The sequence below is a fragment of the Cynocephalus volans genome, chromosome 8, assembly GCF_027409185.1.
Source record: "Cynocephalus volans isolate mCynVol1 chromosome 8, mCynVol1.pri, whole genome shotgun sequence".
Taxonomy (NCBI): Eukaryota; Metazoa; Chordata; class Mammalia; order Dermoptera; family Cynocephalidae; genus Cynocephalus; species Cynocephalus volans.
Genome location: NC_084467.1, coordinates 112,596,804 through 112,618,007, shown reverse-complemented (window position 1 = coordinate 112,618,007; position 21,204 = coordinate 112,596,804). Strand labels below are relative to the sequence as shown.

The 21,204-nt window shown below is 47.6% G+C and overlaps 1 protein-coding gene across 2 annotated transcripts; it reads left to right on the top strand.

The window, feature by feature from the left end:
• The first annotated feature begins 7,170 nt into the window (after positions 1–7,170).
• PMVK (phosphomevalonate kinase) lies at positions 7,171–16,349 on the top strand. Of its 2 annotated transcripts, XM_063106299.1 has the most exons (5): positions 7,171–7,325; positions 9,306–9,369; positions 12,402–12,554; positions 14,534–14,663; positions 15,813–16,349. In XM_063106299.1, exons 1-5 carry the CDS (start codon positions 7,231–7,233, stop codon positions 15,947–15,949), a joined length of 579 nt encoding a protein of 192 aa, XP_062962369.1. In that variant the 5' UTR covers positions 7,171–7,230; the 3' UTR covers positions 15,950–16,349. The 2 variants fall into 2 exon arrangements, with proteins under 2 accessions (XP_062962369.1, XP_062962370.1); XM_063106300.1 differs by lacking the exon at positions 7,171–7,325 and having other exon boundaries at positions 9,317–9,369; positions 12,521–12,554.
• Positions 16,350–21,204: the final 4,855 nt, after the last annotated feature.

Below are 21,204 nucleotides of genomic sequence, written 5' to 3'. Positions count from 1 at the left end.
TTTTCTTTTCTTTTCTTTTTTTTTTTTTTTAAAAGATGACCGGTAAGGGGATCTTAACCCTTGACTTGGTGTTGGCAGCACCACGCTCAGCCAGTGAGCGAACCGGCCATCCGTATATGGGATCCGAACCCGGGGCCTTGGTGTTATCAGCACCGCACTCTCCCGAGTGAGCCACGGGCCGGCCCTGGTTATTTTTCTTTTGCTTAATCTCTAAGGGGGAATCTGGGAGCATCTGGGAGCTAGTGTTAAGGGAGGAGAGGGTGTTGGTTCCCAAACATGTAGCAGGAGCTGGCAGGGAAAAGATGCTAACTAGCATTTAAGTCTTAACACTGTGCTGGGTGCTGTAGGGCTCTCAACCTTGCCCCTGAGGCTCACTGGACTACTTAAACATGAAGCAGAATTTTAATAGTACTCTCTTAATGGTGCCAGGAGGAGTTTGCCAACTGGGTGAAGAGGTAGGAGGCGGAGGCCTTTGAGTTGGATCTTGAAGGGTAATAGGATTATAGTAATGGGGGAGGGGATTTCAAGCTGCAAGAAGGTGAGGCCTGAGGAGAAGGTGGAACAGCCAGTGGTCAGATGGTTCACAGAGGGAGCAAATTCTCCCACAGTCCTGCCTGCAGGACTGAGTGGGAACTTCACTATGGAAATGGGGAGGGGTACCACTGAAGGCATTTGAGGGATGTGGGGCACCTGTATGAAGAAGATACACATGGGTGCAGCATAGCTGGCAGCCAGAATGATGGAGTGGAGAGATGTGAAACTGGAGATAGGGAGGGATCAGCGAACAGCCCAGAAGAGAGAAGGCAGGGGCCTGATTTAGAGCAGTGAATTAGAATGGACTGGCCTTAGATGGGAGGGGGCCAGGGGAGAGGGAGGAGTCAAGGACACACTCAGACTCCCAGCCTTGTGATAGGACACCCTCATGCAATGCTGGGAGAGGGGGAGGAAAGGCCAAAGCTGGTTTTGTAGGAGGTGGGTAGTCGGGGGAGGGGGGTAGAGAAGGAGGCTTGATTTTGTGGGATATGGGCCGAGGGATAGGGCCCACCAATTGGCAGGTCACCTCTCTGCTCCTCCAGTGCATACCCCTGCCTCCTAGGCCTTGCTCTTCTCTCCCCCACCTTCTCTCCAGGGCAGGACCCCTTTGCAGAAGTTCTTACCAGCATGGGACACTTACCTTTACTGAGCCTGAGAGGAGGCACACAAGGGAGGGAAGTGACTTTACCCACTTAGGTCATCACTGAAACCCTGTTCAAAGTCAAAGGGATGGATCGTCTGGCTGGAGCAGGACAGGCAGAAAGCTGAAGCCACATGCGGTGGAGAGGAAAGTGACAGACGGCCCTCTTCAGAAGGTCTGTCACCCAGGGGTCAAATGCTGGCCATCAATGCTTGCTCATCTGGAATGTGGCCATTGGCCCTCCCTGAGACAGCTTTGTGGGGAGGGACTAGTGCAGAAACAGTGATATGAGGCCTCTCATCTGCATAGGGCCATAGTAACTTCTCAAAGCACTTCTATGTCTTTTATCTCACTAAGAAGTAGACTTTGGAGAAGGAATATCTCTATTTAACAGATAAAGAAACTGAGATAGAGGGATTAGGTGACTTGCCTAAAATCACATCATAGCTAAACAGTGTGAGTGGGAGAAGACTGGCCCTAGGCAGCTCCTAGGACACTGGCAGGTGGACATTTGAAACGTGGGTACTGCTGCTCCCTCTCCCTCCCCCCCCAGCTGACTCAGAAGTTGGCAGCAATATCTGAGCTCCCTCTGTGTTCTCTTTAGCTGACTCCTGCCTAAGTCTATGTGCTCCATCCACCCCCCACCTCAGCTACCTGAGCACCTGGCCCTGGAGGCACTTCCTCTCTGCCACCAGCTGCCACCTCATTGGTCCCAGCTTGTGGGTAGGAGAAGGGCAGCTGTGGAAGGGCCTTTCTTGAGCATCAGTCCCACCTCTTGTTGTTCAGAGGTGGAAACTGAGGCGCAGAGAGGGAAGTGACATGTCCAAGCTCACAAAGCTTGCTAGGGACAGAGTGGAGACCAGAGCCCAGGGTTGCTGACCTATGGCTGAGAGTCCTCTCTGTTCCTCTTTCCTCCCCTCCCTTCACCTCCTTTCTCTGGCCCTTTGAGCTTGGAATTTAGGCTCTGAGGTGAGGTCTGGAGTAGCTGCTTACTACAAGTCAGGTTCTTCCTCATCCTGTCCCTGAGCAGTGACATCACTCTGGCTCCCTCTGCAGAGATGTCTGGTGGTGGCCACAGGGGGGCAGCAGGAGGAGGGCTGGGAGGCTAAGTGGGCAGAGGACTGGGATGGAGGGAGGGAGGAAAGGGCCTCACGGAGCTGCCTTTGGAGCTTGAGCAACTGGGTATGGGGTTAGGAGAGCTTATCCTTGAGGACGCCCACAAAGAGCCCTGCTAGCCTCAGAGGTGAAGTCTTGGCCTCACAACTTTCTCCCAAAGAGCCCCTCATTCATTTGTTCACTCATTTATTCATCAGTCATTTATGGGGCACTCGCCCTGGGCCATGCCAGCAACTGCTTAAAGTGTTAAGTACAGTGCTAGGGAGAGAAACACAGGGAAGGAGCTACTACTGCCTGTGGGGGCCGGGCCTGCTGTGTCTAGCAGGCTGTCCTGGCCTGGAAGACGTCTGGCTTTGGAACTAGACAGACTTGGCTTCACCACTTAGAACTCCTGACTTTGAAGCAAATCTTTAAATCTCCTTTAAAAAAAAAAAAAAAAATGACGACTAGTAAGGGGATCTTAACCCTTGACTTGGTGTTGTCAGCACCACACTCTCCCAAGTGAGCCGTGGGCCGGTCCTCAATCTCCTTTTTTGATTAAGTGAGAAAAGCTCTGGCACATAGTAAGTACTCAATAAATGTGAACTATTAGCTATCTGGGGGGAGAGACATGAATAAATTGATAATTATAGTATAGAATAAGATACTATGATGTGGATAAACACAGGGTATATCAGGAGCATAGAAAATGGGTATTTAAGTCAGACTAGTGAAAGGGAAGTCAGGGAAGGGTCCCTGGAGGACAAGCTAGGTGTTGAAATACATGTAGGTGTTTGTTACACACAAAAAAGATGGGAAGGGTGTTTCAGGCAAAGGACGTGACATGAGGAGGGATTGTTTGAGCCATTTTCTTTTCTTTTCTATTTTTTTTTTAAAAAAGATGACCAGTATGGGCTGAGCCCGTGGTGCACTCAGGAGAGTGCGGTGCTGGGAGCGCGGCAACGCTCCCGCCACGGGTTTGGATCCTATATAGGAATGGCCGGTACACTCACTGGCTGAGTACTGGACGCGAAAAAGACAAAAAAAAAAAAAAAAAAAAAAAAAGATGACCAGTAAGGGGATCTTAACCCTTGACTTGGTGTTGTCAGCACCACGCTCTCCCAAGTGAGCTAACCGGCTATCCCTATATGGGATCCGAACCCATGGCCTTGGTGTTATCAGCACCACACTCTCCCCAGTGAGCCATGGGCCGGCCCAAGCCATTTTCTTTATATCAACCTTCCCTCTCCAATTTTGGAATAAAGATTTTCAGTACTCCATTTTTAAGCTATCTTGTACCTATTTCCCACTAAAATGAATGCTCATTGAGAGCAAATTCTGTTTTGTTCACTGTTGTGTCTCTAGCAGTACCAGGTACATTTTAGATATTTATATACATGTTGAATGAATGAATGAATGAATAAATGAATAGACATCTTCAATCAGGTCCCCAAAGATTCAGCCTCCCCTTCTCTTTCCCTGTCATATGACTTTTTCTTCTTTTTTTTTTTTGCAGCTGGCTGGTATGGGATCTGAACTATTAATCTTGGTGTTAACAATGTTATATTACTTCCTTACAATTCCCACCCCATTCTATCCCTTGTCTTCCAGACTCCATTGCCTCTGGAGCAATGGTTATCAAACTCAAGAGGACTGATTCAGAAACCACATTTACAGTTACAAGCACTGGCAGAGGGGAATGCCTGGGTCAGCTGGGCATTGGCCAGGGGAGATAAACTGGAATCAGAAGCATGGAGTTGAAGCAAGGGCAGTTGGTGGTGTTACTGAGCCAGAATGGATGGCATTTGGTTCCACTATCAGACAGGCTTGCCCTGGGGGGTTGACCTTGGTACCCCCTTGCTCAGGGCTCCTCCACCTGGGCAGGGTTTGGAGGGGCACTGACAAGGTACAGCTGCCCCCTCTTCTAGGCTCTGCAGAGCTGATGAGGTAGTCCCCTGCAGGCTCAAACTGTCTGTGTTAATACAGTGAGGAGTATTCCTTTATTTTATTTATTTATTTATTTTTAAAAAGATGACCGGTAAGGGGATCTCAACCCTTGGCTTGGTGTTGTCAGCACCACGCTCAGCCAGTGAGCAAACCGGCCATCCCTATATAGGACCCGAACCCGTGGCCTTGGTGTTATCAGCACCGCACTCTACCGAGTGAGCCACGGGCCGGCCTGAGGAGTATTCCTTTAAATAGGCTGCGATTTGACTTCCAAGCTGTCCTCTCAGTTAGTGAGGCAAACCTCTCTTTTTTAAATGGGCTGCCCCTTTAGTGGAGAGTGACTCTCAGGGGTAATTGTGTTCCTGAGTTCTGCAAGCACCTCTCTGTTGTCCTAGGCCAGCACCAGCTTCCTCAAGCATCATCTTCCTGAAACTCCCATGAGGCAGTGGTGTCAGACACCCCTGGCTCTCAATCTGGGTCCCCAAGGACTGTGGCCACTCCCTTCTCCCTGTTGTCGCTGCTTCTGTCAGACAGTCCTTCTCCTCCCCTCTTTCCTGCCTCCCCTTCACCAGCATCCAGCCTTCAGATAGTGTCTTATACTTGTGCAGCGCTCTACAGCTTACACTTTCCACACATTAATTTGTTTGACGTTCATCTTGGTGGTGGAAGGAAGGCAGAACAGATTTATATAATATAGTTTTATGGGTTAGTGGTCGACTTGGGAGGGAAGCACTGCTTTGGGCAATATTTGAACAAGTGACCTTGAAGGGTTGAGTATGTGAATCTGCAGGTTGAACAGCTTTTGGTGATGAGAAAGCCCAGGGTGTGTCCACAGGAGCTGGTGTCTGAGGAGAAGAGGAGGAAAAAGGCTTTGAACAGCTGAGGCCAAGGAATTGAGCAGCAGGGTGGTGGATGGGCTGGCTAGGGGAACAGTGAAGTCACTGAGAATGATGACGGGAGCTGGGTGGAGGAGACTGGCAGCCAGTGGCTAAATCTCAGTAAATGAGAATGAACCACCAGGATTGATGGTTGTCAATGCTGAGGAGGGGAAAAAGGCAGCCCAGTGAGCCTTAGAGGAGTCAGTTTTTTAAGAGACAGAGAGAGCAATGGTCTGGAAATGGTGATGGGGAGGGAAGGAGGGAGGGAAGCCACAGACTCAAAGTCTATGCTGAGGTAAAAGGGCTGGGTGAGAATAAAAAGCCTCCACGTGAAAGGGCAGTCAGATCAGTTGAGACAGGCTGCAGGAGGGAAACTTCTGAGAAGAGGCTAGGATATGGGGGAAATTTTCTGATCACTGACTGGGAATTCTAGGGAGCTTGATTCCAGGGTTGGGGAGGGAGGAATGGGGGAGATAGACTGGGTCAGGTGAGGGAAGAGACTGTGGGAGGAAGTTCTGACTCCTTTCCTAGTGGTGACTCAAGTAAGCAGGAAAGTGAGAGTGGAGTTATTCTACCCTACTCTCTGCTGGCAGAGTTGAGATTTGGGCTTTCAGCGGAGTCCTAAATAAATGTTTACTGAAGATCAGATGGGAAATCTGATCCTGTGTTGAATTAAAAACTAAAATCACAAGGTGCTAAGAATAAATAACCCCTTACATTTGAAGAGTACTTTAGAACAGAGTAAGTTCTCAAGTATTTTATTGTACTTTATCATATATTTTCTTCATTTCCTTTTTACTACAACCATGTGAGGTGGGCATTATCAATGGTAAACTTGGGAGTGACTTGCTGAAGTTCACATTCCTGCAAAGTGTGAAAGCTCTTTCCACTCTGTGCTGAATTCTAAGTGCACTGATGAGTGCAGTACTTTCTTCAATGCTTAGAAAAAAAAGACCCTAAGTTAATTCTTTTTGCATCTGACCACTCTTTGTGCCTCTTTTCAATATTCAGAGAATTAATCATTTCTCCTAAAGTAGGTGTCTATAATTCACTTTTTCTCTTTACACGACTTTGTAGTCCTATAAAATGGAGGCAGTAATAGGTTGCAGGCTCTGTTCTGACACACTCAGAAAAATGCAGGGCAGCGACATAGCTAAAGACAACTCTACTTAATCAACTGGGACTGGGTGTCAGCTGCTGTGGGCAGAGGCAGAACTAGGAATTCAGGGAAGGAACAGATTACCACCTTTAATCCCGCCTCTCCAACTCCTGGATGGGAGCTGGACTGCAGATAAAACTGGGTAATCTCGTCCAGGGTGGCTTCAAAGTCCCCTTTTAACTTTTGTTATTGATATCACCCACGCTATTCGAAGCTCTCTAGCCTCCGGAAACCTTTGGAGAGAAGGCTGCGGCTAGAAAAGGATGAAAGGTTTCTCGCTGGGCTTATAGGGCAAATCTTAGCGGCTTCTTCAGTTATAAAACCTGTCTGACAATAAAATAGCAAGTGTTCGACTAAGTCACGCCCTCATGGTGACGTCACCAGACAACCCTATAGAATCATCGCCTCGTTACGTCTGCAGAAAGATCCATTTTTACTGTGGGGGAAATTAAGATTTGCTTTAGCACATGCATTATAATTCACAAATAAACAGGCAGTTTGAAAACGTCTTCAACATTACCACTTTGACTGTTTTTTTTTTAGTAATGTTTGCAGGGTTGAATGGAGGGCAATGTGAGGTTCACCTTAGGAAATTTTAAGACGTTATCCCCCTTAGAGGAGAGTGGTTGCATCCAGCTGGGCCCGCGGTGTCAGTTAAGAAGGCGGGGCTGTGATGTAAGATTCTGGGCGGGGCTGGATTGTTCTATGTGAGTAGTGTAGGGGAGCCTCTCTAGGGAAGAAGGCTGCACTAAGAATAAACTTGTTTCTCCGTCTTTCCGTATTTGCTTAGGCGTGAATTAACATGTACAGAGCACATGTGCGGGCTGTCAGTCTTTTCTACAGCTGTGGAGAAGAGAGGGCTCAATCCCTCTTTGTTGCCGCTCCATCTAGTGGCCACGTCCATTTCGTGACGGGTGGCCCGATTTAAGGGGTGGGGAGAAGTGTCAGCTTTAGGGATCGCAAACCGTGGCGGCCCCATGGCTCCCCTGGGAAGTTCCCCGCGGCTGGTGCTGCTGTTCAGCGGGAAGAGGAAATCTGGGAAGGACTTTGTGACCGAGGCGCTGCAGACCAGGTGTCCGTGGGGCGGGGAAGGAGGAAGGGGAGCTCTCCGCATCACGTGACACGAGGGGCGTGTTTGGGTGTGATGGACTGTGCTTTGGGGTAAGGGTCCTCCGGTTGCAGGTCAGGAGGAGCACTGGGCTGGGGAAGGTGGAGAATTGTCACTATCACGTAAAACTGCAGTCTACACACGTGTGCTTCAAAGAACCAGGTGACCACCCCTCCAAAGACCTGAAGCTGTAGGCCTCTCTCTCCAAGAGGCATTAATAACAGTTACTACAAAGGCACTTCCTGTATAACATTCCTAATCCTCTTGACACAGATGAGGAAAACGAGGCGCAGATAAGGGATTTGTCTAAAACCACACCCCAGTGTGTCTAATTCCAAAGACAGGATCCTTGCCCAGCACAGCACCTAATAGTTGGCGTTTATTGAGCCTTTATTATGTGCCCGGCACTGTGTGTACATATTATCTAATTTACTCCTTATAACCTCTTTGTTAGTTATTGTGTGATATTATTTACATCTCCATTTCACAGATAAAGAAGCTGAGGCTCTGAAAGTTAAAAACAAACAAAAGACTTGCCAGGGACACAAAGCAGGTGACCAATCCAGGATTCAAGTTCAGCTTTGTATTGCTCCACAGACTGGGTTCTTTTTGCTTTACTTCACGTCCTTTCCGAATAAAAATAATACCTTTAGCTCAGTGTTTTCTCTTGAAGCAAGGTATTCTGTGTGGGAGCATTTTTGCTGGGACATGGCTAGAAGAGCAGAGGAGCAGGGAAAAAGTGGAGTGGGACTCCTCTCCTCTTGAAGGCCTGTGTGATGGGGTACCAGGAGGCTGCTTTTGGGTACCACAGGGGTTCCCAGGGGTTGTGGGGGAGCCCAGGGCAGAAGTCACCACCTGAATCTTTCACCACCAAGTATCTCACCACCTTTTCTCAAGTTTACATCTCTTTTTACCCCAAAACACAGAAGTCAAATAGTGGTCAGAAGCACAGGCTCTGGAATTAGGCTGCTGAGATTCAAATCCCTTATTAGTGTGTGGCCTTCTGTACGTTTCTTATCCACTCTGTGCCTTGGTTTTGTCATCTGTAAAATGGGAATGTTAATAGGGTGGTTGTAAGGATTAAATGGGACAGTGCATGTGAAGGGCTTAGGACAATTCTTAGCACCTAGGCTCAGGAACGAAATGTTGTCTGCTTTTATTTTACTGATATTGGCTTCATTGCTTACAGTGTTTCTTTGTGTGAGTCTATCCTCCTTTCTCAAACTGTTTCCTCATCTGAAACATGGAAATATAAACTCTTACCTTACCATGTTGGCCAGGGCAGGAATCATGACTCTTATTCACATTTGTATCACCTGGGTTAAATATAGTACTCACTAAATGTTTGGGTAAGTGAACTGAATAACTGAATGAAGGAATTATTTATGTTGTGGTGACCAAGTCATTTGTGACTGTGATACCCCTGGCTATGAGAGAAAGTAGTTCAGGGTTCAAGAAGTAAACTAATCCAGCCAGAATATCACCAGGTCTGGATGTTCACACTGTAATTATAATTTTATAGGCTTTGCCTGTTAGTTTCAGGATCTTTTATATTCTTTTTTTTTTTTTTTTTTAAAGATGACCGGTAAGGGGATCTTAACCCTTGACTGGGTGTTGTCAGCACCACGCTCAGCCAGTGAGCGAACCGGCCATCCCTATATAGGATCCGAATCCGTGGCCTTGGTGTTATCAGCACCACACTCTCCCGAGTGAGCCACGGGCCGGCCCAAGGATCTTTTATATTCATTTGACTTTCATAATAATCCTGTATGGAGACAGAACAGAAACTGTTTTCTCCATTTTATAGTTGAGGAAATAGGATCAGGGCAGTTGAGGCCTGCCAGGTCACATAAATACCAGCAGTAGAAATGGGACTCCTCTTCCAGGGCCAGGAAGCTGCTGGAGGGTCTTGGTTCATGGGATTCTGATTTCCCTGTCCCACAGACTTGGAGCTGATGTCTGTGCTGTCCTCCGGCTCTCTGGTCCACTCAAGAAGCAGTACGCTCAGGTAGGTAGTGGCTGTGTGGCATCTCGTAGGCTGAGAGGACCTGGCTCCTGGGCTTTGGAGCTATGGCTGCCACTTGAGTCACTGGCACAGTCCCTGTGATTGTTGCTGGCAGGGTGGTGGCCTCCTCTTAGTATTTTGTGGGTGGGCCTTGTGGGGGCATTTTCAGCTTAAGCTTCTTTCCCAGTAGCCTCACTCACTCCAGGCTGCCTCACCAGGGCATGTTCAAGAAAGTTTGTCTAGGAAAAGCTGTAGACACTTGAGGTGGCAGCTCTGATGCCATGTGATGAGTAAGGATCTGTACATGTCCCCTTACTCAAAAGATATGACACCTCACATCACCTTCTTCCCCAAAGCTGGCCTGACAAAAGGCCTGGAATTCTGCCCTTAGAAATCCAGTTATGGGAGTTGTCAAGATATATTGTTAAATGAAAAAACAAACAGACAAAAAAAGATATAGAACAATGTGTAGAGAATACTACATTTGTATAAAACTGAAAAGGAAATCTGGGAAGGACTTTGTAACGAAGAATTATGAACATATTTGCTTGTATGTTCAGCTATTCACCAAATATTTATGGGGTGCCTGGGTTGTGTTGAGCACTGTTGCACGAGCTTGGGATTTGTCCCTGCACTGCCTGGGAAAGATACGTAAGAGACTGCACCGTTGATTGCCTCTGGTGAGGGGATGGGGTGGCAGAGAGATTTTTCACTGTAAATGAATGGGTATCTTTTGGATTCTGAACCATGTTGATTAAAAAAATTAGGATTGTTAAAGTAGGATTTAAAAAAAACGAATAGGAACTCTCAGAATCTAGACGTCAGAAAGGGAAACTGGAGGGTGAGATCAGCTTCCCACACAGTGAAGAGCCTGCTGGTCACCTACATTTTGGCCCTAGGTGCACCCTTCCAGGGACTTGTGGTCATGGCCACTCAGTCAGTTGGCCTGAATCTGGCCACTGGGGCCACACAAAATGAATTTGTGCCCCCTTCTATACGACAGCCCTACCTCCATGGGAAACATTGTCCTGTTCCATTGGGTGTTCTCTCACCAGCTGAGCAGACCCATTCAGAGGGTGGCAGATGGAAGGATCATGGGGATAACCAGGTTCAGTGGTTTTCAAAAAAAATTTTTTTTTTAAAGATGACCAGTAAGGGGATCTTAACCCTTGACTTAGTGTTGTCAGCACCATGCTCAGCCAGTGAGCCAACCAGCCATCCCTATATAGGATCCGAACCCGTGGCCTTAGTGTTATCAGCACTGCACTCTCCCGAGTGAGCCACGAGCCAGCCCTGGTTTTCAAACTTTTTTAGCAGGAACCTTTCCTAAATGAAATTGAATGCAGGGGCCAGCCCATGACTCACTTGGGGGAGTGTGGTGCTGATAACACCAAGGCCACGGGTTCGGATCCTATATAGGGATGGCCGGTTGCTCACTTGGGAGAGCATGGTGCTGACAACACCAAGTCAAGGGTTAAGATCCCCTTACTGGTCATCTTTTTTTTAAAAAAAAAAAAGAAATTGAATGCAGAAATTCCTTGTATCGAAGAGACAGACTGGGAGAGACTCTGATTGGGAGGGAGGGGGAGTAGGAAGAGGGCAAAGTGGGAGGTAATCAGCCTTCCCATGGGGCTGGGCACTTTAAAAGTCCTCCAGGGAGCAGTTTCAAAACCACTGATCTACTTCCAAAGTTCTCAGATCAGGCCCTGCTCTAGACTTACTGAGCCAGACTGGGTGGGGGTGGGGGATGGGGTAGGAGGGTGAAGGGGAGAAAGGGGCAGGACTTTGCTTTTTTTTTTTTTTTTTTTTAAAAGATGACCAGTAAGGGGATCTTAACCCTTGACTTGGTGTTGTCAGCACCATGCTCACCTAGTGAGCAACTGGCCATCCCTATATGGGATCCGAACCCGTGGCCTTGGTGTTGTCAGCACCACACTCTCCCGAGTGAGCCACGGGCCAGCCCAAGTTTGCCTTTTTTTGCAGCTGGCCAGCATGGGGATCCAAACCCTTGACCTTGGTGTTATATAACACAGTGCTCTCACCAATTGAGCTAAGTGTGCATTTTTAAAACTTCGCTAGGAGACTCCGATAGGCCAGTCTGCCCTTGCTGTTTGGAAGTCCAGTACTACTCCATTCCCACTCCCATTAAAAAACAAAACCAAAATGAAATGTTAATGCATTGATTTCTTAAGTCACAATGGAAACTATGACTGACAAGCAAACCGTGGTGCTCCTGGAGGGAAACCAGATCATAGCAGGAGGTGGCTGCTGACCTCACCTCAGAAAAGAGGGAGCAAGCGGGGGGGTGATCAGGAAACTGAGAGCCCGAGAGCAGAAGGTCTTGCTGCAGTGAGTTAGTAGGGGGGCCAGAACCTGAAGAGGGTGTTACTTTTCAGTCCCCTTCCTGTCCTGGGCCCTCTTGATGGACCCTCTGCTTATCAGTTTCCCAGGAGAAGGGGAGGCCAGGTCTGGAGGCAGCTCCCCAGGATGGTCATAGTAATCCATTCTGCCTGAGGGCTTCTCTGGGTGTGGGAAGCCCTTGGAGTGACCGGAGCCAAATGGAGTAATGATGTTTCAGTAAAGGTGTCGGGAATTTGAGGATGGAAAGGGCATGTAGGGGAGAGGAGGGAGACACACAATCTTCCTGCAACTTGGGCTGGGAGCAAATGATGCCAAAACGGAGGACATGAAATGCAGTTTTTTTCAGATTTTCATACAAACTAATTTGAGGATTAGTTTAAGCCAGAAATAATTAGGAAGGTAAAATGTGCAAAAGAGAAAACCGTGTCGCACATTTCAAAGACAAATTGGAACAATTTCTGGATTATTCCAAGACCTTTTTTCCATCTGCCAGTGACTAGGATATTTAGTTTCTAGGGCCTTTTCCCTTGCAGACCTTTGTCCTGGCTGAAAACTCATAAGTCCTTGCATTGGCCTTGGAAGAGGTGATGAGGACAGGGATGGCTATTCCTTGTGTTAGGAGAGACCAGGGAAGTTGAAAGGCTGGTGGAATAGACATAATGTGCTTTGGGCAGGAGCACGGCTTGAACCTCCAGAGACTCTTGGATGCCAGCACCTACAAGGAGGCCTATCGGAAGGACATGATCCGCTGGGGGGAGGAGAAGCGCCAGGCCGACCCAGGCTTCTTCTGCAGGAAGATTGTGGAGGGCGTGTCCCAGCCCGTCTGGGTAAGAGGGCCCCATGGCAACGTGAAGAAAACCGGTTTCCCCAGCCCTCCGCTGTGTCCGTGTCTCTGTGTCTTCACTGCCATCACTCTAGTCCAAGCCTCACCATCTCTCACCCAGACAATCGCAGTAGCTCCACCCTGGTCCTCGGCTTCAGCTCTTGCCTTCTGTGATTCATTCACTTCACAACAGCCGGAAAGGCCTTTTAAAAACATAAACCAAGTCATGTCAGTCTTTCTGTTTAAAACACTTTGGTGGCTTCCCATTGTTCTTATGAACAAAATCCTAGTCCTTAACGTATACTTCTGGGAGTTGTATGATCCAGCTCCTGCTCCCCTGTTAGCCTCCTTACTCCTTCAGCTGCAGCTACAGTGGCCTCTCTCTTTCTCAAATGAATCTAGCTCCTTCTGGAATCAGGGCATGGGCACATGTTCTTCCACCTGCTGGACTGCCCTTTCTTTCTCTCTTCATCTGTTTAGCTCCTGCTCAGTTTACATGTCACCTCCACAGGGACGCCTTCCCAGATATCCAAGTCCTAACCGGTGCTCCCTGACAGATGCTCCCGTAACACCCTACCCCTTTCCTTCCTCATTCATTCTGGCAGTAAATATTGAGTACCTAATGATGCCTGGCATGGTTCCAGGTTCTGGGGATACATTGGTACAAAAATGTGATGAAGTCCCTGCCCCCAAGGAACTTATGTTATAGTTGGGGGTGGGAAAGTAGGTACAAAATAAATATAGATTATGTCAGGTGGAGAGAAATACTGAGGAGCAAAATAAAGCAAATCTAGGCTATAAGGAGGCTGGGGAGGGGCTCCTGTTTTACGAAGGGTGTCAGGGAAGGCCTCACTGTTACAATGACATCTGAGCGGGACCTGAAGGAAATAAGGGAGTAGGCTGAACAGCTATTTGGGGAAGTAACCTTCCAGAAAGAGGGAGCAGGGAGTGCAAAGGCCCAGAGTAGGGCATGTGCCTGCTGTGTTTGAGGAAGAGCTGGGGCCAGAATGGGTGAGGGTGAGTGGTAGGAGGTAAGATCAGATAGGGCAGGCCCTTTGGAAGGGCCTGGATGTTAATCTGAGTGAGATGGGGAGTCATTGCAGGGTTTGGAGCACAGGAGAGACACGATCTGATTTAAGATTTAAAAGGCTCACCCTGGCTGCTGGGAAGGCAGGAGCAGAAGTAGAGAGGCCAGATAGAGGATCTGTCTGTGACACGGGCACAGTGACTGTGGCTGGGCTCAGAGTGGTGGTAGAGTGGAGAGTGCACATATTTTGAAGATGGAGCCAATAGGATTTGTTGATGGGTTGGTTGGCGATGGACTGTGAGGATACAGGATTGTACCAAGGATTTTGTTCTGAGTAGCTGGACAAATTGAGTTATCATTTTCTGAGACAAGGAAGGTGTGGGAGGAACAAGATTGGAGAGAAATCAAGAGTTGAGTTTCGGTTGTGTTGAGGTTGGGATGCTTGTCAATGTGCTCTGTGATCACACTGTTATTTGTGAAGCTGCTTGTTCAGTGTCTGTGTCTCCCACTAGACCATTCGCTCCTAGAGGGCAGGCACAAGTGGTTTTGCTCACCACTCTATCCTCAGCACTGAGCACAGTGCCTGGCACAAAGTAGGTGCTTGCTGTAATACTTGTTTAGGGCTGGCTGGATAGCTCAGTTAGTAAGAGAGCAGTGTTATAACACTAAGGTCAAGGGTTTGGATCCCCATACCGGCCAGCCACCAAAAAAAAAAATAGAAACCCCTCCAAAACTTGTTTAATGATTAGGTGAATAAACATGTCAGCAGTACCATCTGCCACGTAATCAGCACTCATAGCATGTGTTCAATGAATGTAAAAAGAAGACATGCTGCTGACATGTTCATAATGATGGGGGTGGAGCTGCACCACTGCTCTGGGTTCTGTAGTCTCCCACTTCCCCTCACCTCCAGCACCCTCTCCTATTGATCACCTATCTGTTTCCCTATCCTGCAGCTGGTAAGTGACACACGGAGGGTATCTGACATCCAATGGTTTCAGGAGACCTATGGGGCCTCAACACAGACGGTCCGTGTGGTAGCTTTGGAGCAGACCCGACAGCAGCGTGGCTGGGTGTTCACACCAGGTGAGCTGCTCATGACTTTGATCCCCAAGGCTCAGCACTCAGGTCAGCCACCCCATGTGTAGGGCACAGGCTACCCACCCTCTGCTCTAGGTCTCCTGCTCTCTCCCTGGCAGGTTGTGGGGAATGAGTGATGGATTATAAAGGAGAATCTGAGGCCGGGGGCTCAGGAGTGCCGGGCCTCCAGATTAGGGAGTGGGTTGGCAGAGGTTGTCCTTGGGAGTGAAGGTTCTCCTGTGACCTTGGCCTGGTCTCCTTATCTGGGCTGTCTTCTCAACGCCAGTGGCTTCTCTGGAGGTCTGATTGGGACCCATCCCATGGTTCTTCACCTTTGCTTTCCAGCCTGGTGGGGGGCTAACTGTGGGCAGAGGGCACAAGCTTGAAAACCTCACTCCTGTTTGATTAATACAGTAGTGGCAGCCAGAGAGGAGCTCCCCTAGAAGCTTCAGTGGTACAAACCTTTGTAACAGGACCTGCTCTGTGGGCAGTTCAGAGGCACAACTTAGGCCTTTTTCCCACCCTAGGTCACTGCGCCTTGGAGAAGTTCAGGTCCACTGGGTATGACCACTATTAACAGCTGCTCATCTCCTGGCCACACACTTTGTACACATCTCACTTTGTCATCACAGCAAATCCACCAGGTGGAAACTGTTATTGCCATACCCATGGTCCGATGAGGGCAGCAGCCCAAAAAGTTTAAATCTCTTTCCCAAGGTCACAAAGAGTGAGGGAAGGAGCTGGACTCTCAGCCCTCTGCTTCTATCCCTGGCTCACACTGCCTCCCAAGGGGATTCAATCAGACAAATTTAGGGATAAAAGTGGACTCAACCACCTTGACCTAAAATGAAAATACAATGCCCCTTTGGGTTGTCTGTGGTTTTAGATGACCAAATCTGCCCTCTGTAGGCAGTGGCAAGTGAAGAGTCAAGTTAGCAGGGACCATCTGGGGGCTCAGGTGGCTGTGGCTGCTAAGCTTGCCATCACAGTGTTTCAGAGGGAGGGGGGAAGTGCCTTCTGGATTTGGTAGAGCTTGGCTCTGGGGTAGCAGAGGAGAAGTCAGGATAGGGCCCACTCCATCTGGGGCCTGCAGACCTTGGTGCCTGGTGTTTGCCTTGGGGGCTGGGGCCTGACCTCGCCATGCCTCCTCCACAGGGGTCGATGATGGTGAGTCAGAGTGCGGCCTGGACAACTTTGGAAGCTTTGACTGGATCATTGAGAACCACGGAGATGAGCAGCACCTGGAGGAGCAGTTGGAGAACCTGATAGAATTTATCCACTCCAGACTTTAGTCATCAGGTTTAGGAGTGAGCCGGAGGCTGCCTGGGTCAGGGTAGGGCTGACTCTGCAGGATGTGCGGTTCCTGATCCTGGCCAAGGTGGGGGAGCAGACAGGGAGCCTGGATCCAGATTTCTGAGGGGGCTGGCTGATGTTGGGCAAGTCGGGAAGTCTCTGGGGACCTCATTTTCTCCATGCAGAGGACACCCCTACCTCTTCAGGAGGAGAAAGGCAGGGCAAAGGAGGGTGAATTGGCTGTGCTTGCAGCAGAAACATCACTCTCCCATGGGTGCCAGGCCTGTCGCCTGTGGTGGCCTTGCTTTCCTGTCTGGATGCTCTCATCCCCTTGTCCTGGGCAAGAACCTGGCTCCCCAGTGTGGATACTAATAAACCTCCTTGGAGCACACGCTCAAAGCTGGGTCTCTCTCATTTCCCTGACACCAGTTCAGCCTTTGTGGTGCTCAGAAGGGCCTGGGGTGTCCTGGTGGCTGTGGGCCCCTGCTCTGCCTCCCACCTGGGCTGGATGTATCCTGCAGAGGTTGACATATGCCTGCATCTCACAGGCAACAGGCCTGATTACATTGGCAGTGGGCTCGGGGCCTGAGGGTCTTGCCCTCTGGATGGCCCTAAGAAAGACTCAACAATCCACAGAAAGTGCCACCAGCAAGTGTCCCTTTTATTTATATAGCCTTTTACAATTTCCAAATTTCTTCTAGGTTTTTCACAGCTACCTCATGAAATGGGCAAGGAGAGCATTTTCATATGTATTTAGCAGATGCAGAGAAGTCAGAGAAGCAGAACAATTTGCCCGGGGTTAGAGGGTTAGTAAGTGTCATTGCTCAGAGTTAAGCATGATCCATTTGACTCCTGACCAGGGCCCCTTCTGCCACATTCCTATGGACCATGGGACTAAGTCCCACGGTTCCTTGCTATTCTCAGGCCAAGCCTGAGCACCCCAACTCTGGTCCTGGCTATGTTCTCATTCCACAAATTCTGTCAATTTTCACAAATAAGGGGACAACCAAAGAAATTACAGTTTCAATGTCATCCAAACTGAACTTTGCACATTTCTGCTGAAATCTCCTCATCCTCTTCTGCCACCACCTTGCTGGGTGCCAGGCACTGAGGACACAAAGAACAGGCCCGTTGCTCAAAGGGCTGTCAGTCTAGAGGAGAGACGGAGGTGTACCCCAGGGTTCCAGGGAACATGAAGTCAGTGCCAAGGATAACTCCCTTGGGACCTTGAGGAAGGGAGATTGGGATCTCATGACACTCCAGCCACCCACACACCCAGGTGAGCACTGACCCCTTGTCCCTTGGGCTCTGCCACTGCTGCTTGGAAATCCCACTCTGAAGCCTGGAGCAGATGCTTGTGAACAATCCCTGTCATGGGAATGACCAAAAGTCACTGGGGCCAAGTTTGGTGAGTGTAGGAAGTAAGGTCTTTGGTTCATAAACCTGGGACGAATATAAAGCAGAGGAAGGGTGGGGTAGGGGGCTTGGCCAGCAACTGTGAGAGGAGCCCCAAAGAGCAAGGGCCCCAGAGGCAACTAGTGCAACTGTGGCCTGAGACTGGAACCCCTCACAGGACCCCTCAGGGGTGTCCCCAACAAAGATATATTGAGCAAATTAAAGCATATAACAACAAAGATCAGAGCTGATCAAAGTGCCTAGTTCTTGCAGGCACCATGCTGGTGTTTTTACACTCCTGGCTCGATCTTCACAAACTATCCCCATTTTATTTATTTATTTATTTATTTATTTTTTGTCTTTTTCGTGACCAGCACTCAGCTAGTGAGCGCACTGGCCATTCCTATATGGGATCCGAACCCGCGGCGGGAGTGTCGCCGCGCTCCCAGCGCAGCACTCTACCAAGTGCGCCACAGGCTCGGCCCAAACTATCCCCATTTTAAAGATGAACAAACATACTCAGAGAGGTTACTATATAACTCACCCAACTGGTGCTGCAAATTATTAACTGTGAGAGCTGGAATTTGAGCTCAGATTTGTCTTGCTATAAAGTCCATACTCTGGGCCATAAGGTCTGGTGCCTTCTTTGTATGCCCAGCCCCTACCAGCTCTATAGGAGAGGAGGTGATGGGAGCCCACATATGGAGTGGGAGAGCCTGAGGCTGTTGACCAGCAAGTGATGTGCGGGAGGAGGGCAGAGTGGCAGCAAGTGGCCAGACAAGGCCAGGGAGACAGAGCAGACTCAGAATGGAAGGCCTTAAATGTCTGGCTAAGAAGATTGAAGGAGGAACATTGATGGTTTTAAGAGGGGTAGGGAGAATGTAATCAAACAGGGAGAACTTAGAGCCCAAGGGGCAAACCAAGAGGCTTCTGCAAGATTCCAAGAAATAAGTAGCAAAGGCTGAAGGAGATCAGATTGCTGGAAAGCAGATGGATTGGTGGTGGCATTCAACCTGGTTTCTGACCCAGCCCACCTGAGACAGAGCATATTGCCACCAAGGAAACTGGCTTAATGCTAGAAGTGGAGCAGAAGTACCAGGCCCCGGGAGCTGGCTCAGAACCTCCTGGTTCGGGGTAAGGAAACACACACTGTGTGATAGAATCACCCACTTGATTCCAGCGTGACTTTTGTAGTACTGTCTCACATCCCATCATGTCTATTTTCTGAGTACCCACTGTGGGCCAGCATGGCTTTAGGAGCTAGGAACACAACTGCGGGAGAGACATGGTCCCTGCCATCAGGGAGTTTACCTTCCAGTGAGAATCCCAGAAGGAAGACACAGACAGGATAGGTTCAACAGAACCTGGTGACTGATTAGCCACAGCAGTCAGGTGAGGTGGAGGAGTCCAAGCCTGGGCCCAAAGGCCTGTATTTTATTGCCTTTCCCAAGGGGGGTGTCCTGCAGTGTGAGGGAATGTGTTGGTACCCCGCTCCATTTCGAAGGCAGCCAATCACTGCCTTTATGGGCAATGAGGTTCTAAGCTCTGGGTGGGTGTGAAGCTATGAAGTGTAGTACTGGAGTAAGAGATCACTGGTTGTTATAGTTAGGTGTAAACAACAAGAGGCAGGGATGCTGCAGACAAGGGTGTGGAGACTGGGTGGGCCTCATGTCCTCCGGGAGGGGTGCCGACATGCTTTCCTGGTTCTGGGTATTTGGAGGAGTCACAGGATTGTAATTTGGGAAGCAGCGGGTCCATCCGCCACTTCATGATGGGTTGGTGCTGATGTCTCTTAGAATGGGACGCCCAGTGGCTAACCAGAGTTGCATCTTCTGGACTTGAAGTTCCTCCATACTTTTTTTTTTTTAAACTGACATTTCTCTAAATATAAAAATCAAGAATAACCCTGACTTTTGACACTCTATGTTATGACAAGAGCTTTAGCTGCTACTGTTAGTCTTTGCTAACTGTCTATGGTTATAATCTGAGAGTATTACTATTTATTTTTTAATATTTTGTACTTTATTTTTTTGGCAGCTGGCTGGTACGTGTACATGTTTTTTTTTTCTGTTTGTTTTTTTGTTTGTTTTTTTTTTTTAAAAGATGACAGGTAAGGGGATCTTAACCCTTGACTTGGTGTTGTCAGCACCACACTCTCCCGAGTGAGCCAAGGGCTGGCCCCCGTGTACATGTTTTTAGTCATGATTTGTTACACTAACATTCTCTTGAAGTTTTTATTATTCTATTTCTAAACAGCTTTATTAAGATATAATTAACATATAATACCACCACATACTCAAAATGTACAATTTGATTTTTTTTTTTTTTTTTTTCTTTTGGTGGCTGGCTGATATAGAGATTGAACCTTGGACCAATTTGATAAGTTTTGAAATATGTGTATATCTGTGTAACTATCACTACAATCATAATGGACATATCCTTCACCCTTGAAAATTTTCTCATACCCCCTTGTAATCCCTCCTCTTGCCTCTCCCTGACTTCCCACCCTCATCCCCAAGCAACCACTGATGTACTTTTTTTCTCTCTGGATTAGTTTTCATTTTTAAGAATTTTATGTAAAGAATCACATAGTATATTTTTTGGTCTGGTTTCTTTCACTCAGCATAATTGTTTTGAGATTCATCCACATTATTTTAGGTGTCAATAGTTCATTCCTTTTTATTTCTGGTATGTGGTATGAATATACCACAAATGTTTACCCATTCACCCGTTGATGGATGTTTGGGTTGTTTCCAATGTTTGGATATGACAAATAAAGCAACTGTGAACATTCATATACAGGTCTTTGTGTGGACATGTGCTTTCATTTCTCTTGGGTAAATACATTTTTAAGAAACTGCCAAACTGTTTTCCAAAGTGGTTGTACCACATTCCCACCAGTAGTGAACCAGAGTTCCAGTTGTTCCAGTTCCAGTTCCTTTCCAACACTTCATGTGATCAGCCTTTTAAATTATAGCCACTCTAGTAGGTATGTAGTGTTATCTCACTGGCATTTTATTTGCATTTTCCTAATGATTAATTTGATACAAATCCCATATTCATGTTTGATAATATCTCCTAGCAAACTAGGAATGGAACAGAATCCTCAGCCTATGAGAAACATCTACAAAAACCTTAGTTAACAGCATACTTAATGGTGAAATACTAAATGATTTCCCTGTAAGAATGGGAACAAGGCAAGGATGTCTGCTCTCATCACCTATTCAACCTTTTACAGGAGGTTCTAGTTAGTGCAGTAAGACAATAACAAGAAATAAAAGGAGAGCTGGCCAGTTAGCTCACTCAGTTAGAGCATGGTGCTGATAACACCAAGGTCAAGGGTTTGCATCCCAGCTGACAAAAAAGAAAGAAAAAAAAAAAAAAAGGCATTCAGATTGGGAAGGAAGAAATAAAACTGCGTTTATTTATAGATGACATGATCCTCCATGTAGAAAACTTAATGGAATCTCCAAAAAAGCTACTGGAACTGATAAGTGAGTTTAAGGTTGTAAGATACAAGATCAACATACAAAAATCAATTACATTTGTATTTCTCAGCAATGAAAAAATTTAAATTGAAATAAATAATGCCAATTACAATAGCATCAAAAAATATGAAATAGGGGTAAAGCTGATAAAAGAAATGTAAGACCTGTACACTGAAAACTACAAAACATCACTGAAAGAAATGAAAGAACTAAATAGAGATTATACTATATTCATGCATAAGAAGACTCAATATTTTTAAGATATTCATTCTCTAATCCAGGTATAATGACATACAGTGAAATGTACTGATCTTAAGTGTACAGTTCGACAAGTTTTGACAAATGTGCACACCTGTGTAACACACACCCTT

What these genes read in the sequence shown, in the direction of transcription:
- PMVK (XM_063106299.1), top strand. Translation starts at nt 7,231, where the DNA reads ATGGCTCCCCTGGGAAGTTCCCCGCGGCTGGTGCTGCTGTTCAGCGGG. An exon ending in TCAAGAAGCAGTACGCTCAG is followed by an intron (nt 9,370 to 12,401) that starts GTAGGTAGTGGC and finishes TGCTTTGGGCAG; the next exon opens with GAGCACGGCTTGAACCTCCA. An exon ending in TGGCTGGGTGTTCACACCAG is followed by an intron (nt 14,664 to 15,812) that starts GTGAGCTGCTCA and finishes CCTCCTCCACAG; the next exon opens with GGGTCGATGATGGTGAGTCA.